General features: G+C 43.3%; 1 protein-coding gene across 2 annotated transcripts in view; it reads right to left on the reverse strand.

Annotated features, from left to right (window-relative positions):
• LOC124279902 (AP-4 complex subunit epsilon-1-like) overlaps positions 1-17,441 on the reverse strand; it is a 54,325-nt gene that overhangs the window by 23,271 nt on the left and 13,613 nt on the right. For both annotated transcript variants that reach the window (XM_046715783.1, XM_046715784.1), the window contains exons 3-5: positions 12,254-12,327; positions 9,250-9,372; positions 3,553-3,662 (exon numbers count right to left, since the gene is read on the reverse strand). In XM_046715783.1, coding sequence (XP_046571739.1) covers positions 3,553-3,662; positions 9,250-9,372; positions 12,254-12,314 — 294 coding nt within the window. In that variant the 5' untranslated portion in view covers positions 12,315-12,327. The remainder of the gene's footprint in view (positions 1-3,552; positions 3,663-9,249; positions 9,373-12,253; positions 12,328-17,441) is intronic.

Raw genomic sequence — 17,441 nt, forward strand, 5'->3', positions numbered from 1 at the left:
TTACCCTGAAGGAAAGGTTGAGTAGAGATGTTGACATGACATCTACAATGTGAGCCTTACCCTGAAGGAAAGGTTGAGTAGAGATGTTGACATGACATCTACAATGTGAGCCTTACCCTGAAGGAAAGGTTGAGCAGAGATGTTGACATGACATCTACAATGTGAGCCTTACCGTGAAGGAAAGGTTCAGTAGAGATGTTAACATGACATCTACAATGTGAGCCTTACCCTGAAGGAAAGGTTCAGTAAAGATGTTGATATGACATCTACAATGTGAGCCTTACCCTGAAGGAAAGGTTCAGTAAAGATGTTGACATGACATCTACAATGTGAGCCTTACCCTGAAGGAAAGGTTGAGCAGAGATGTTGACATGACATCTACAATGTGAGCCTTATCCTGAAGGAAAGGTTCAGTAGAGATGTTGACATGACATCTACAATGTGAGCCTTACCCTGAAGGAAAGGTTCAGTAGAGATGTTAACATGACATCTACAATGTGAGCCTTACCCTGAAAGAAAGGTTCAGTAGAGATGTTGACATGACATCTACAATGTGAGCCTTACCCTGAAGGAAAGGTTCAGTAGAGATGTTAACATGACATCAACCGTGTAGATACCTGAAGAAGGAACACTCATTTAATCATGACCTTGGCTTGTATCTGACCTCTGGTGGTCCCCTGTAAAGTTGGAGTCTGGCTCCTATATCAATAATGTCCTGGACTGGATCTAACAATGCTGTCGGATGGACTAGAATTCTCTGGTAAGATTAAAACTGAGCAAGATGAATTCAGTTCATGACGGTCTGCTGAGAGAAAGTCTTCTCTGTGTGCATGAAGTCGTACTTGACACAGAGGACACACATGATGATATGGTCTGTTGAGAAGAAGTCTTCTGTGTCTCTATGAAGTCGTACTTGACACAGATGACACACATGACGATATGGTCTGTTGAGAAGAAGTCTTCTTTGTATCTATGAAGTCGTACTTGACACAGAGGACAGACATGATGATATGGTCTGTTGAGAAGAAGTCTTCTGTGTCTCTATGAAGTCGTACTTGACACAGAGGACAGACATGATGATATGGTCTGTTGAGAAGAAGTCTTCTGTGTCTCTATGAAGTCGTACTTGACACAGAGGACACACATGATGATATGGTCTGTTGAGAAGAAGTCTTCTGTGTCTCTATGAAGTCGAACTTGACACAGAGGACAGACATGATGATATGGTCTGTTGAGAAGAAGTCTTCTGTGTCTCTATGAAGTCGTACTTGACACAGAGGACAGACATGATGATATGGTCTGTTGAGAAGAAGTCTTCTTTGTCTCTATGAAGTTGTACTTGCCACAGATGACACACATGATGACGGGATGATGACCTGTGCATGTGTGTGCTATGGAAATTCCAAATAGAGGGCAAGAGATTCATATCTGTGATTAATGACCATGGAGCATAACTATGAAGGCACCTTGGATGGATGGAAACATTCAGATATGCATCCTGAAATGTAGCCACTAGGCCAGGTGATAGCCACATAACCTGAGAGTGCTGAATGACAGCCCAGCCTAATGACAGACTTTCTGTGCTTCTTTATCAATTCCATCTGAAATCTGTGGGGGCAAACAAAGAAGTTGATGTGGAGCATATTGAGGTGTGTGATTATACCAATGTCCTATGGAGCATATTGAGGTGTGTGATTATACCAATGTCCTATGGAGCACATTGAGGTGTCTGATTATACCAATGTATATGCAACCAGACCAAATTGTTGTTAACTAAGTGGGCGTAGTCAACCTGTGGCCCTTCATATGGAAATAATGACCTACAGGCCAAGTCGGCCCAGTCAACCTGTGGCCCTTCATATGGAAATAACGACCTACAGGCCAAGTCGGCCCAGTCAACCTGTGGCCCTTCATATGGAAATAATGACCTACAGGCCAAGTCGGCCCAGTCAACCTGTGGCCCTTCATATGGAAATAATGACCTACAGGCCAAGTTGGTCCAGTCAACCTGTCTCCCTTCATATTGAAATAATGACCTACAGGCCAAGTCGGCCCAGTCAACCTGTGGCCCTTCATATGGAAATTATGACCTACAGGCCAAGTCGGCCCAGTCAACCTGTGGCCCTTCATATGGAAATAATTTACTACAGGCCAAGTTGGTCCAGTCAACCTTTGGCCCTTCATATGGAAATAATGACCTACAGGCCAAGTCGGCCCAGTCAACCTGTGGCCCTTCATATGGAAATAATGACCTACAGGCCAAGTCGGCCCAGTCAACCTGTGGCCCTTCATATGGAAATAATGACCTACAGGCCAAGTCGGCCCAGTCAACCTGTGGCCCTTCATATGGAAATTATGACCTACAGGCCAAGTCGGCCCAGTCAACCTGTGGCCCTTCATATGGAAATAATTTACTACAGGCCAAGTTGGTCCAGTCAACCTTTGGCCCTTCATATGGAAATAATGACGCGACAGGCCAAGTCGGCCCAGTCAACCTGTCTCCCTTCATATTGAAATAATGACCTACAGGCCAAGTCGGCCCAGTCAACCTGTGGCCCTTCATATGGAAATTATGACCTACAGGCCAAGTCGGCCCAGTCAACCTGTGGCCCTTCATATGGAAATAATTTACTACAGGCCAAGTTGGTCCAGTCAACCTTTGGCCCTTCATATGGAAATAATGACCTACAGGCCAAGTCGGCCCAGTCAACCTGTGGCCCTTCATATGGAAATAATGACCTACAGGCCAAGTCGGCCCAGTCAACCTGTGGCCCTTCATATGGAAATAATGACCTACAGGCCATCTCGGCCCAGTCAACCTTTGGCCCTTCATATGGAAATATTGACCTACAGGCCATCTCGGCCCAGTCAACCTGTGGCCCTTCACATGGAAATAATGACCTACAGGCCAAGTCGGCCCAGTCAACCTGTGGCCCTTCATATGGAAATAATGACCTACAGGCCAAGTCGGCCCAGTCAACCTGTGGCCCTTCATATGGAAATAATGACCTACAGGCCAAGTCGGCCCAGTCAACCTGTGGCCCTTCATATGGAAATAATGTACTACAGGCCAAGTCGGCCCAGTCAACCTGTGGCCCTTCATATGGAAATAATGACCTACAGGCCAAGTTAGAGCCCAGTCAACCTGTGGCCCTTCATATGGAAATAATGACCTACAGGCCAAGTCGGCCCAGTCAACCTGTGGCCCTTCATATGGAAATAATGTACTACAGGCCAAGTCGGCCCAGTCAACCTGTGGCCCTTCATATGGAAATAATGACCTACAGGCCAAGATGCAAAGTTCGGATCACATGGACTTTATCATGTCCTTATTTCCTCCAGTAGCTAGATGTCACCAGCTTTAAGTTTTCAGCAAGCCATGCTTGCTATCAGAGGTAACTAATATCATACAATGGTCAGGTTTATGGACAAGGTTGGTGCATGTTTTCATATCCCAGTTGCAGACTATCGTCATCCAGCTGAAACAGTTCGGTTCTATGTGTAACTGTTATATTCAGTGAGATAAAATACATCCAATAGGCTATAGCTTACCTTTCTCTGGGTAGCCAGCTCGTCCCCATCCAAACACTTTACTACTATAATCTGGTGCTGTACTGCATATTCCGGACTTACACCAACTAGAGCTGTCAGTGCCTTAATACCTGCAACAGACACACAGATACATGTATATCCTGTCTGTAGGACACACTTACACCAACTAGAGTTGTCAGTGCCTTAATACCTGCAACAGACACACAGATACATGTATATCCTGTCTGTAGGACACACTTACACCAACTAGAGTTGTCAGTGCCTTAATACCTGCAACAGACACACAGATACATGTATATAGTGTCTGTAGGACACACTTACACCAACTAGAGCTGTCAGTGCCTTAATACCTGCAACAGACACACACAGATACATAGATATCCTGTCTGTAGGACACACTTACACCAACTAGAGTTTTCAGTGCTTTAATACCTGCAACAGACACACACAGATACATGTATATCCTGTCTGTAGGACACACTTACACCAACTAGAGTTGTCAGTGCCTTAATACCTGCAACAGACACACAGATACATGTATATCCTGTCTGTAGGACACACTTACACCAACTAGAGTTGTCAGTGCCTTAATACCTGCAACAGACACACAGATACATAGATATCCTGTCTGTAGGACACACTTACACCAACTAGAGCTGTCAGTGCCTTAATACCTGCAACAGACACACACAGATACATATATATCCTGTCTGTTGGACACACTTACACCAACTAGAGTTGTCAGTGCCTTAATACCTGCAACAGACACACAGATACATGTATATCCTGTCTGTAGGACACACTTACACCAACTAGAGTTGTCAGTGCCTTAATACCTGCAACAGACACACACAGATACATACATGATATCCTGTCTGTAGGACACACTTACACCAACTAGAGCTGTCAGTGCCTTAATACCTGCAACAGACACACAGATACATGTATATCCTGTCTGTAGGACACACTTACACCAACTAGAGTTGTCAGTGCCTTAATACCTGCAACAGACACACACAGATACATAGATATCCTGTCTGTAGGACACACTTACACCAACTAGAGCTGTCAGTGCCTTAATACCTGCAACAGACACACAGATACATATATATCCTGTCTGTTGGACACACTTACACCAACTAGAGCTGTCAGTGCCTTAATACCTGCAACAGACACACAGATACATATATATCCTGTCTGTTGGACACACTTACACCAACTAGAGTTGTCAGTGCCTTAATACCTGCAACAGACACACAGATACATGTATATCCTGTCTGTAGGACACACTTACACCAACTAGAGTTGTCAGTGCCTTAATACCTGCAACAGACACACACAGATACATAGATATCCTGTCTGTAGGACACACTTACACCAACTAGAGCTGTCAGTGCCTTAATACCTGCAACAGACACACAGATACATGTATATCCTGTCTGTAGGACACACTTACACCAACTAGAGTTGTTAGTGCCTTAATACCTGCAACAGACACACACAGATACATAGATATCCTGTCTGTTGGACACACTTACACCAACTAGAGCTGTCAGTGCCTTAATACCTGCAACAGACACACAGATACATGTATATCCTGTCTGTTGGACACACTTACACCAACTAGAGCTGTCAGTGCCTTAATACCTGCAACAGACACACACAGATACATGTATATCCTGTCTGTTGGACACACTTACACCAACTAGAGTTGTCAGTGCCTTAATACCTGCAACAGACACACAGATACATAGATATCCTGTCTGTAGGACACACTTACACCAACTAGAGCTGTCAGTGCCTTAATACCTGCAACAGACACACAGATACATATATATCCTGTCTGTTGGACACACTTACACCAACTAGAGTTGTCAGTGCCTTAATACCTGCAACAGACACACAGATACATATATATCCTGTCTGTTGGACACACTTACACCAACTAGAGCTGTCAGTGCCTTAATACCTGCAACAGACACACAGATACATGTATATCCTGTCTGTAGGACACACTTACACCAACTAGAGTTGTCAGTGCCTTAATACCTGCAACAGACACACACAGATACATAGATATCCTGTCTGTAGGACACACTTACACCAACTAGAGCTGTCAGTGCCTTAATACCTGCAACAGACACACAGATACATGTATATAGTGTCTGTAGGACACACTTACACCAACTAGAGTTGTCAGTGCCTTAATACCTGCAACAGACACACACAGATACATAGATATCCTGTCTGTTGGACACACTTACACCAACTAGAGCTGTCAGTGCCTTAATACCTGCAACAGACACACAGATACATGTATATCCTGTCTGTTGGACACACTTACACCAACTAGAGCTGTCAGTGCCTTAATACCTGCAACAGACACACAGATACATGTATATCCTGTCTGTTGGACACACTTACACCAACTAGAGCTGTCAGTGCCTTAATACCTGCAACAGACACACACAGATACATGTATATCCTGTCTGTTGGACACACTTACACCAACTAGAGTTGTCAGTGCCTTAATACCTGCAACAGACACACACAGATACATGTATATCCTGTCTGTTGGACACACTTACACCAACTAGAGCTGTCAGTGCCTTAATACCTGCAACAGACACACACAGATACATGTATATCCTGTCTGTTGGACACACTTACACCAACTAGAGTTGTCAGTGCCTTAATACCTGCAACAGACACACACAGATACATGTATATATCCTGTCTGTTGGACACACTTACACCAACTAGAGCTGTCAGTGCCTTAATACCTGCAACAGACACACACAGATACATAGATATCCTGTCTGTTGGACACACTTACACCAACTAGAGCTGTCAGTGCCTTAATACCTGCAACAGACACACAGATACATGTATATCCTGTCTGTAGGACACACTTACACCAACTAGAGTTGTCAGTGCCTTAATACCTGCAACAGACACACACAGATACATATATATCCTGTCTGTAGGACACACTTACACCAACTAGAGCTGTCAGTGCTTTAATACCTGCAACAGACACACACAGATACATGTATATCCTGTCTGTAGGACACACTTACACCAACTAGAGTTGTCAGTGCCTTAATACCTGCAACAGACACACACAGATACATAGATATCCTGTCTGTAGGACACACTTACACCAACTAGAGCTGTCAGTGCCTTAATACCTGCAACAGACACACAGATACATATATATCCTGTCTGTAGGACACACTTACACCAACTAGAGCTGTCAGTGCCTTAATACCTGCAACAGACACACAGATACATGTATATCCTGTCTGTTGGACACACTTACACCAACTAGAGCTGTCAGTGCCTTAATACCTGCAACAGACACACAGATACATGTATATCCTGTCTGTAGGACACACTTACACCAACTAGAGTTGTCAGTGCCTTAATACCTGCAACAGACACACACAGATACATGTATATCCTGTCTGTAGGACACACTTACACCAACTAGAGCTGTCAGTGCCTTAATACCTGCAACAGACACACAGATACATGTATATCCTGTCTGTAGGACACACTTACACCAACTAGAGTTGTCAGTGCCTTAATACCTGCAACAGACACACAGATACATGTATATCCTGTCTGTAGGACACACTTACACCAACTAGAGCTGTCAGTGCCTTAATACCTGCAACAGACACACAGATACATATATATCCTGTCTGTTGGACACACTTACACCAACTAGAGTTGTCAGTGCCTTAATACCTGCAACAGACACACACAGATACATGTATATCCTGTCTGTTGGACACACTTACACCAACTAGAGCTTGTCAGTGCCTTAATACCTGCAACAGACACACAGATACATATATATCCTGTCTGTAGGACACACTTACACCAACTAGAGCTGTCAGTGCCTTAATACCTGCAACAGACACACACAGATACATAGATATCCTGTCTGTAGGACACACTTACACCAACTAGAGCTGTCAGTGCCTTAATACCTGCAACAGACACACAGATACATGTATATCCTGTCTGTAGGACACACTTACACCAACTAGAGCTTGTCAGTGCCTTAATACCTGCAACAGACACACACAGATACATAGATATCCTGTCTGTTGGACACACTTACACCAACTAGAGCTGTCAGTGCCTTAATACCTGCAACAGACACACAGATACATGTATATCCTGTCTGTTGGACACACTTACACCAACTAGAGCTGTCAGTGCCTTAATACCTGCAACAGACACACAGATACATGTATATCCTGTCTGTTGGACACACTTACACCAACTAGAGTTGTCAGTGCCTTAATACCTGCAACAGACACACAGATACATGTATATCCTGTCTGTTGGACACACTTACACCAACTAGAGTTGTCAGTGCCTTAATACCTGCAACAGACACACAGATACATGTATATCCTGTCTGTTGGACACACTTACACCAACTAGAGCTGTCAGTGCCTTAATACCTGCAACAGACACACAGATACATGTATATCCTGTCTGTTGGACACACTTACACCAACTAGAGCTGTCAGTGCCTTAATACCTCCGCAACAGACACACAGATACATGCTTATCCTGTCTGTTGGACACACTTACACCAACTAGAGCTGTCAGTGCCTTAATACCTGCAACAGACACACAGATACATAGATATCCTGTCTGTTGGACACACTTACACCAACTAGAGCTGTCAGTGCCTTAATACCTGCAACAGACACACAGATACATGTATATCCTGTCTGTTGGACACACTTACACCAACTAGAGTTGTCAGTGCCTTAATACCTGCAACAGACACACAGATACATGTATATAGTGTCTGTAGGACACACTTACACCAACTAGAGTTGTCAGTGCCTTAATACCTGCAACAGACACACAGATACATGTATATCCTGTCTGTTGGACACACTTTACACCAACTAGAGCTGTCAGTGCCTTAATACCTGCAACAGACACACAGATACATGTATATCCTGTCTGTTGGACACACTTACACCAACTAGGAGCTGTCAGTGCCTTAATACCTGCAACAGACACACACAGATACATGTATATCCTGTCTGTAGGACACACTTACACCAACTAGAGTTGTCAGTGCCTTAATACCTGCAACAGACACACAGATACATAGATATCCTGTCTGTTGGACACTTACACCAACTAGAGTTGTCAGTGCCTTAATACCTGCAACAGACACACAGATACATGTATATCCTGTCTGTAGGACACACTTACACCAACTAGAGTTGTCAGTGCCTTAATACCTGCAACAGACACACAGATACATAGATATCCTGTCTGTTGGACACACTTACACCAACTAGAGTTGTCAGTGCCTTAATACCTGCAACAGACACACAGATACATGTATATAGTGTCTGTAGGACACACTTACACCAACTAGAGTTGTCAGTGCCTTAATACCTGCAACAGACACACACAGATACATAGATATCCTGTCTGTAGGACACACTTACACCAACTAGAGTTGTCAGTGCCTTAATACCTGCAACAGACACACTCAGATACATGTATATAGCTGTCTGTAGGACACACTTACACCAACTAGAGTTGTCAGTGCCTTAATACCTGCAACAGACACACAGATACATGTATATAGTGTCTGTAGGACACACTTACACCAACAAGAGCTGTGAGGACTAACTTGGGACTCACCTAGATATTTAAGGGTGTTGCTGTTGGACTGCAGATATCTTGAAACACAGGTAGATGCCTCCTTCATCAGCTCTGGGTCGCCAGGGACACATGACACAGTCAGGATACACTCGTAGATCACAGCTGTAGACACAAACATGTCGGTCACACATGGTCTGGATACACTCGTAGATCACAGTTGTAGACACAAACATGTCGGTCACACATGGTCAGGATACACTCATAGATCACAGTTGTAGACACAAACATGTCAGTCACATATGGTGACGATACACTCATAGATCACAGCTGTAGACACAAACATGTCAGTCACACATGGTGACGATACACTCATAGATCACAGCTGTTAACACAAACATGTCAGTCACACATGGTCAGGATACACTCGTAGATCACAGCTGTAGACACAAACATGTCAGTCACACATGGTGACGATACACTCATAGATCACAGCTGTAAACACAAACATGTCAGTCACACATGGTGAGGATACACTCGTAGATCACAGCTGTAGACACAAACATGTCAGTCACACATGGTGACGATACACTCATAGATCACAGCTGTAAACACAAACATGTCAGTCACACATGGTGATGATACACTCATAGATCACAGCTGTAGACACAAACATGTCAGTCACACATGGTGATGATACACTCATAGATCACAGCTGTAGACACAAACATGTCAGTCACACATGGTGACGATACACTCATAGATCACAGCTGTAGACACAAACATGTCAGTCACACATGGTGACGATACACTCATAGATCACAGCTGTAAACACAAACATGTCAGTCACACATGGTCAAGATACACTCGTAGATCACAGCTGTAGACACAAACATGTCAGTCACACATGGTCAAGATACACTCGTAGATCACAGCTATAGACACAAACATGTTGGTCACACATGGTGAGGATACACTCGTAGATCACAGTTGTAGACACAAACATGTCAGTCACACATGGTCAGGATACACTCATAGAGCACAGCTGTAGACACAAACATGTCAGTCACACATGGTGAGGCTACACTCGTATCACACATGATCACTCAGCTGTAGACACAAACATGTCAGTCACACATGGTCAGGATACACTCGTAGATCACAGCTGTAGACACAAACATGTCAGTCACACATGGTCAGGATACACTCGTAGATCACAGCTGTAGACACAAACATGTCGGTCACACATGGTCTGGATACACTCAGAGATCACAGTTGTAGACACAAACATAGATCGGTCATTACATGGTCAGGATACACTCATCTGGATCACAGTTGTAGACACAAACATGTCAGTCACACATGGTCAGGATACACTCGTAGATCACAGTTGTAGACACAAACATGTCAGTCACACATGGTGACGATACACTCATAGATCACAGCTGTAGACACAAACATGTTGGTCACACATGGTCAGGATACACTCGTAGATCACAGCTGTAGACACAAACATGTCAGTCACACATGGTGACGATACACTCACAGATCACAGCTGTTAACACACAAACATGTCAGTCACACATGGTCAGGATACACCAGATCACAGCTGTAGACACAAACATGTCAGTCACACATGGTGACGATACACTCATAGATCACAGCTGTAAACACAAACATGTCAGTCACAATATGGTCAGGATACACTCATGTGAGATCACAGCTGTAGACACAAACATGTCAGTCACATATGGTGACTGACGATACACTCATAGATCACAGCTGTAAACACAAACATGTCAGTCACACATGGTGATGATACACTCATAGATCACAGCCAGACACAAACATGTCAGTCACACATGGTGACGATACACTCATAGATCACAGCTGTAGACACAAACATGTCAGTCACACATGGTGGCGATACACACTCATAGATCACAGCTGTAGCACAAACATGTCAGTCACACATGGTGACGATACACTCATAGATCACAGCTGTAAACACAAACATGTCAGTCACACATGGTCAAGATACACTCGTAGATCACAGCTGTAGACACAAACATGTCAGTCACACATGGTCAAGATACACTCGTAGATCACAGCTATAGACACAAACATGTTGGTCACACATGGTGAGGATACACTCGTAGATCACAGTTTTAGACACAAACATGTCAGTCACACATGGTCAGGATACACTCGTAGATCACAGCTGTAGACACAAACATGTCAGTCACACATGGTCAGGATACACTCATAGATCACAGCTGTAGACACAAACATGTCGGTCACACATGGTTAGGCTACACTCGTAGATCACAGCTGTAGACACAAACATGTCAGTCACACATGGTCAGGATACACTCATAGAGCACAGCTGTAGACACAAACATGTCAGTCACACATGGTCAGGATACACTCGTAGATCACAGCTGTAGACACAAACATGTCAGTCACACATGGTCAGGATACACTCATAGATCACAGCTGTAGACACAAACATGTCGGTCACACATGGTTAGGCTACACTCGTAGATCACAGCTGTAGACACAAACATGTCAGTCACACATGGTGAGGATACACTCGTAGATCACAGCTGTAGACACAAACATGTCAGTCACACATGGTCAGGATACACTCGTAGATCACAGTTGTAGACACAAACATGTCAGTCACACATGGTCTGGATACACTCGTAGATCACAGTTGTAGACACAAACATGTCAGTCACACATGGTCAGGATACACTCGTAGATCACAGTTGTAGACACAAACATGTCAGTCACACATGGTCAGGATACACTCGTAGATCACAGTTGTAGACACAAACATGTTGGTCAGACATGGTGAGGCTACACTCGTAGATCACAGCTGTAGACACAAACATGTCGGTCACATATGGTCAAGATACACAGCTGTAGACACACATGATGACAATCCTGTAGAACCTATAAAGTCATGATCTATTTTGTTCTGGGAAAACAAATGCCTAATGGTCAACAACGTAATATGTATCCCAGAAGTGATGTTACCCACCAAATGCAATGTGTTGTTTGACTGTGGACCTCTGGATGATATCTCTCAGGACAGGCCACATCTCGGATCTTAAACTGAAACATGTCACAAGGTGTCATCCACATATATGGGCTGCTGCATATTACAGGGTATTGGCTGAGTGGACACACAGGTGGACCTTCTAAATTCACTCTTGAAATCACATCTGCATCATCTACGTACACAACATTATAAACTGATCCACATCATCTACGTACACAACATTATAAACTGATCCACATCATCTGAGCTTGGCTCAGGGATCGTTGACCTACCAACTCTTAAAATATGTATTTATTTGGATAAGAATGATATTTTATACTTAAATGACTCATATCATTTGCTTCTGTCCCCTTTCTGCCTGAGGTGTAGTGGAAGTCTCTGTTTCTATGTTCCCATGAACAGTCTAAACAGTAAAAACATCTCGCCCGCACGCACCTCCTCCCGTGCATGCTCACCAGCGGCCCCGTGACTGTGCGGTGACTCTCACTCTCACCATTTTCAAAGCCAAATAGATGTTTTATGCCAAGATAGTGGAGAGTGGGGACTGTTGGGAGGGAATTGCATCTATGATTCATGATAAGTATAAAATACCATTTTTATCCAACAAAATACACATTTTTCCTTATGTTGACTCACATTATTTGCTAGAATCCAATGGACAGGTGGTGGCTCAGCGACCCATTTTGCATTCATATATACTGTTCAATTAAACAATTGACAACCTGAAAATATAAGTGACCAGACAGCAGATCTGGGGAGTTCAGCTTGAGTTCAGACTTGCCCAAGACATGTTGCCTAAATAGACAGATCAACTTGTGTTGATCAAGCCAAATTGATCAACTAGTCCTGGATTGTATTGTAGCCATGATGATGGCGTATTTGTTCTGATGAGCACACCTTTTCTCAACTTCCAACATATCTTGAGTCTTATCTTATTTTCATACCAGAATTGCCTAAACTGTGGAACACAACGTGCTCTCTGTATTCTCTCCTTTCATCAGATAGTCCAGCATGACGACACCTTCTGCATACCAGAGGGAACAGTCTTTGCCTTCTTTACTGGTCCAATCATAATAATAATAATTAGTGAATTTATAAAGCGCTAAAATACTCCAGGCACTAAGTGTCTGCTCTAAGCGCTATGATGAGTATATACACAGTATGTAAAATGAGTACGAACACAGAAATCTAGCAGTGATAGTATTTTCGGAAAAGGAATGTCTTTAAATGACATTTGTAGAGAGAAGGTGCAGCATAGCTGAATGAGCGGTAGCCAAATGACTTCAGATGACGTTTTGGTATCTCCAGAAGATGAAGATTTCCTGATCTTAATGTTCTCACAGGACTGTGCTGGGAGAGTAGGTCAGTTAGATAACTTAACCCGTCCAGGTCAGTTGAATCACTGTGTACAAGATTGGACTCTTCTAGATCTTGACGGAAGACATTCTTGTCCATCTTCCGAGTATTCCTACAGGAGATTAGTTCTGTTTGTGCTTTAGTTCGATTGTTACAGGATAGTGGTCCGACAACGACACATCATCTACTGGAATTCTCTGTATCAATGATGAATTCTCCCTAGTAAGAACCCAATCAATGATATGTCCACACCTGTGTCTAGTACTTTGCACATGTTGTACTAGCTCATGTGTTTTAAGGAGCTTCATGACACGTTTCAAGTCTGGCTTGTCATGTGAATCATAGTGGATGTTAAAGTCCCCTATGATAATGGCATATTTGTGATGCAATTGTGATAGAAGTTTGTTAAAGTCGTCGATAAAGCCAGAAACACTTGCACCATTTGCTTTTGATGGAGGAGGACGGTACACACATATTGTCCTGGAACAAATATTGTCATGAGAAACAATCATACTCACAACCTCAAATGATTCAGCTTGGAATTCATAATGCTTTGTGAACATGATATCAATCCCACCTCCACGTGTGTGTTTCCGGGGCACACTCACGAATAGGTAGCCAGGTGGCATCATCTCAGCCAGCTATCTTGGATTCATCACCTGTATCCTTCAGCCAGCTATCTTGGATTCATCACCTGTATCCTTCAGCCAGCTATCTTGGATTCATCACCTGTATCCTTCAGCCAAGTCTCGGTGATGACAAGAATATCCAGATTCTTATCAAGTATCATATCACTTATTTCCACAGATTTGTTCCTAATGGATTGTGCGTTCCACAGAACCATCCTTAGGTATCTACAATTCCTCACAGAAATAATTGAATTCAGTTGATTGTTTTTCCGTTTCTGCTTTCCACTCCTTGTTCCTCTCTGAGCTGGCTTAGTTCCACTTATCCCAAGGCTTCTGATGAGTGACATTACATCACTGTGAGATTTCCCATTGTTGAAGCTGCACAGGTCGCCCCTGTTGTAGCATGATCTGATTGTTGCTCCATTGTTACTTGTGCAACACAGTTGCCTGTACTGATTGCTCGGCTGGTCGTACGTATCGTATTGTCTCTGCAGAAGTCAAGTGGCTAGTGAGTAGAAACTCATGGTTCAAATAAACAATTTGAACAACATATAGATACACAAATCATCAAAATAAGCATATTTCAAATATAAGCATATTCAAATATGGTAGACACCAGAAAGTGAGTGAGTCAGTGAGTTTAGTTTAACCACACCGCTACTCACCCCCTCAATATTCCAGTCTGAGTTTAGTTTTACTTTGCACTCACCAATATTCCAGCTATGGCGGCTGTCCGTAAATAATCGAGTCTGGACCAGACAATCCAGTGATCAACAGCATGAGCATTGATCTGCGCAATTGGGAACCGATGACATGTGTCGACAAAGTCAGCGAGCCTGACCACCCGATCCCGTTAGTCGCCTCTTACAACAAGCATAGTCGCCTTTTGTGGCAAGCATGGGTTGCTGAAGACCTATTCTACCCCGGATCTTCACAGGTCTATGGTAGAAGAAAGTTATTTCTGTGAAACTGTTCTTGATATAACTCCAAATCTCTGTGACAGATTACACAGTGATAGTGGTAGCATAACTTCAGTAATTTGATGAAAATCAGAGAGCTGGTTAAACCTGCTGCCAGAGTGCATTACCCAGAGTGTCAGAAGGGCTGTACTCCCGGTGGAGAACCCGGGCACTCTCCTGATCTGCGCCAAGAAATCAGGAGGTACCAAACCAAGGGCACCGAGAACAATTGGAAGCCTGACAACAGTGTACTTGGGATGCAAGCAAGACATTTCAAAGGCGTGGTCCGCATATTTAGTATGCTTTTCCTGAATCTTGCCAATCACATTGCTGTCAAAAGGGACAGAAAATTTAATGATGTAAATAAATTCGTTGGCTTAATCAAAAAGGACAAGATTAGGTTTGTTGGCTGGAATTCTTCTGAGGCTGTATGTGGGCCTATTCCACAAAAGTTTGAAAGCATCATTTTACATGATGCCCTGGACATGTTCAGGGTCATACCATGGATGGACCTCGGAGTCAAAGCAACAGGCATATAAGGAGACCGTAATAAAAGCAGCGAGCCATGCCATCATGTCTTTTAAGATATGCTGATTGTGCCAAGGAAGGGCATCCACTGACAAGGTGTTGGTCAAGACTCTGGATTTTTTGTTTCGTATAATGAATTACTCCAAAAGCATTGGAAAGGACTGGCACAGCAAAGGTACTGGTGGCTTTGACCTTGTTTTGAGCATTTATCTCCAAGCTCCAGATTTTCTTTATCCGAGATTTATACACGGCCTGAAGTTTGTCTTGAATTAGGGCATTCTGGAGCTTGGCTCAAACTTGCATTCCAAGATAGGTGTAGGCCTGATCTTCCACAAGATGCTCAGTAACTCCTCCCCCTTGTAACCTGACTGATCCATCATTAGTTACCTTGCCATGTTTCAAATGGAGAGTATTACATTTGTCGAGTCCAAATGCCATGCCAATATCATTAGAAAAGGACTTGACAAGGAGAACCTGCTCTTTCAGATTGGTATCTCCTTTGGCAAGGAGCTCCATGTCATCCATGTAAAGGAGATGAGTAAGCGGTGTTGGGGATCTGTGCTGAGGTGGTCCGGGATGGTAACCCTCCCCTATGTTAAGCAAAAAGCTCAAAGCATTTAAAGACAAACAAAAAAGCAAAGGGCTAAAGGCATCCCCTGAAATATTCCCCTTCTGATTGGAATAGATTCCGAAGTCTGCACCTGCCCTTGCGAGTACATCTCAAGCTGAGTCGACCAGCAACTCATTAAAGACTTGAGTAAATCAAGTAGTCGCTCCGGGAGGTCAATACAATGAAGAGACTTCAGAATCCATTCATCAGGGACAGAGTCATATTCTTGTAGTCAATCCAGCACATTGAGAGGTTGCGGTGATATGTTTTAGCCTCTTCCAAAATCATTTTCTGTACAAGAAGTTGATCCTTGCACCCCCAACATCCCTTTCTCGCCCCCTTTTGCTCTCTGTAAATTTTATCATTGGAAGAGCAGTATGATGACACAAGGTTTGTCAAACACCCTGTGAATATTTTATACTGAGTATTCAAACATGTGATAGGGCGGAAGTTTTTGGGATCAGTCAAGTCTCCTTTTTTTGGAAGGAGTATTGTGCGACCTTTGCAGAACCATGGAGGACTATCACCTGTGTCCACGAGAGTATTGAAGCAGTGAAGTAATGGTGTTTGGACACAGGGGAACAGTTTCCAATAACGGTTTCGAATGCCATCAGGCCCTGGAGCTGTATTAGACTTTGACTTTTTGATGACACTTTTCAGGCAATCTGGTGAGATGTAACAGACAAACGACCCAGTTATTTTCTCATGCATTTCATGGTCATAATCACTCACCCATGGTGCCTCCAGGTTACAGTCGCCGGGTACAGACCACAACTGTCTCCAGAACCTTTCACTGGCATCAATGGGAGGCCATTTATCATGCTCACCATCACCGTTTGTTTTCAGTTGCCAGTAGAAGTGTTTTTCATTATTTCTCAAAAGTTTATTCTGCTTGATTTTTCTTTCTTTCAGTCGAAACCTTTATTTTGACCTTAAGGGAATCGATAATTTGGAGAAATATCTTTTCTTTCGTTGTTTTGTATTTCAGTTTTCATTTTCTCCAAATTGACTTTTGTCATTTTGACATGCGATTCCCTGATGATCTTAACTTATGGCACAGCTCTATCCAGGAAATGTATTTTCTA

This window comes from Haliotis rubra, unplaced genomic scaffold (assembly GCF_003918875.1).
Source record: "Haliotis rubra isolate DU_JTF1 unplaced genomic scaffold, ASM391887v1 Scf258, whole genome shotgun sequence".
Lineage (NCBI taxonomy): Eukaryota > Metazoa > Mollusca > Gastropoda > Lepetellida > Haliotidae > Haliotis > Haliotis rubra.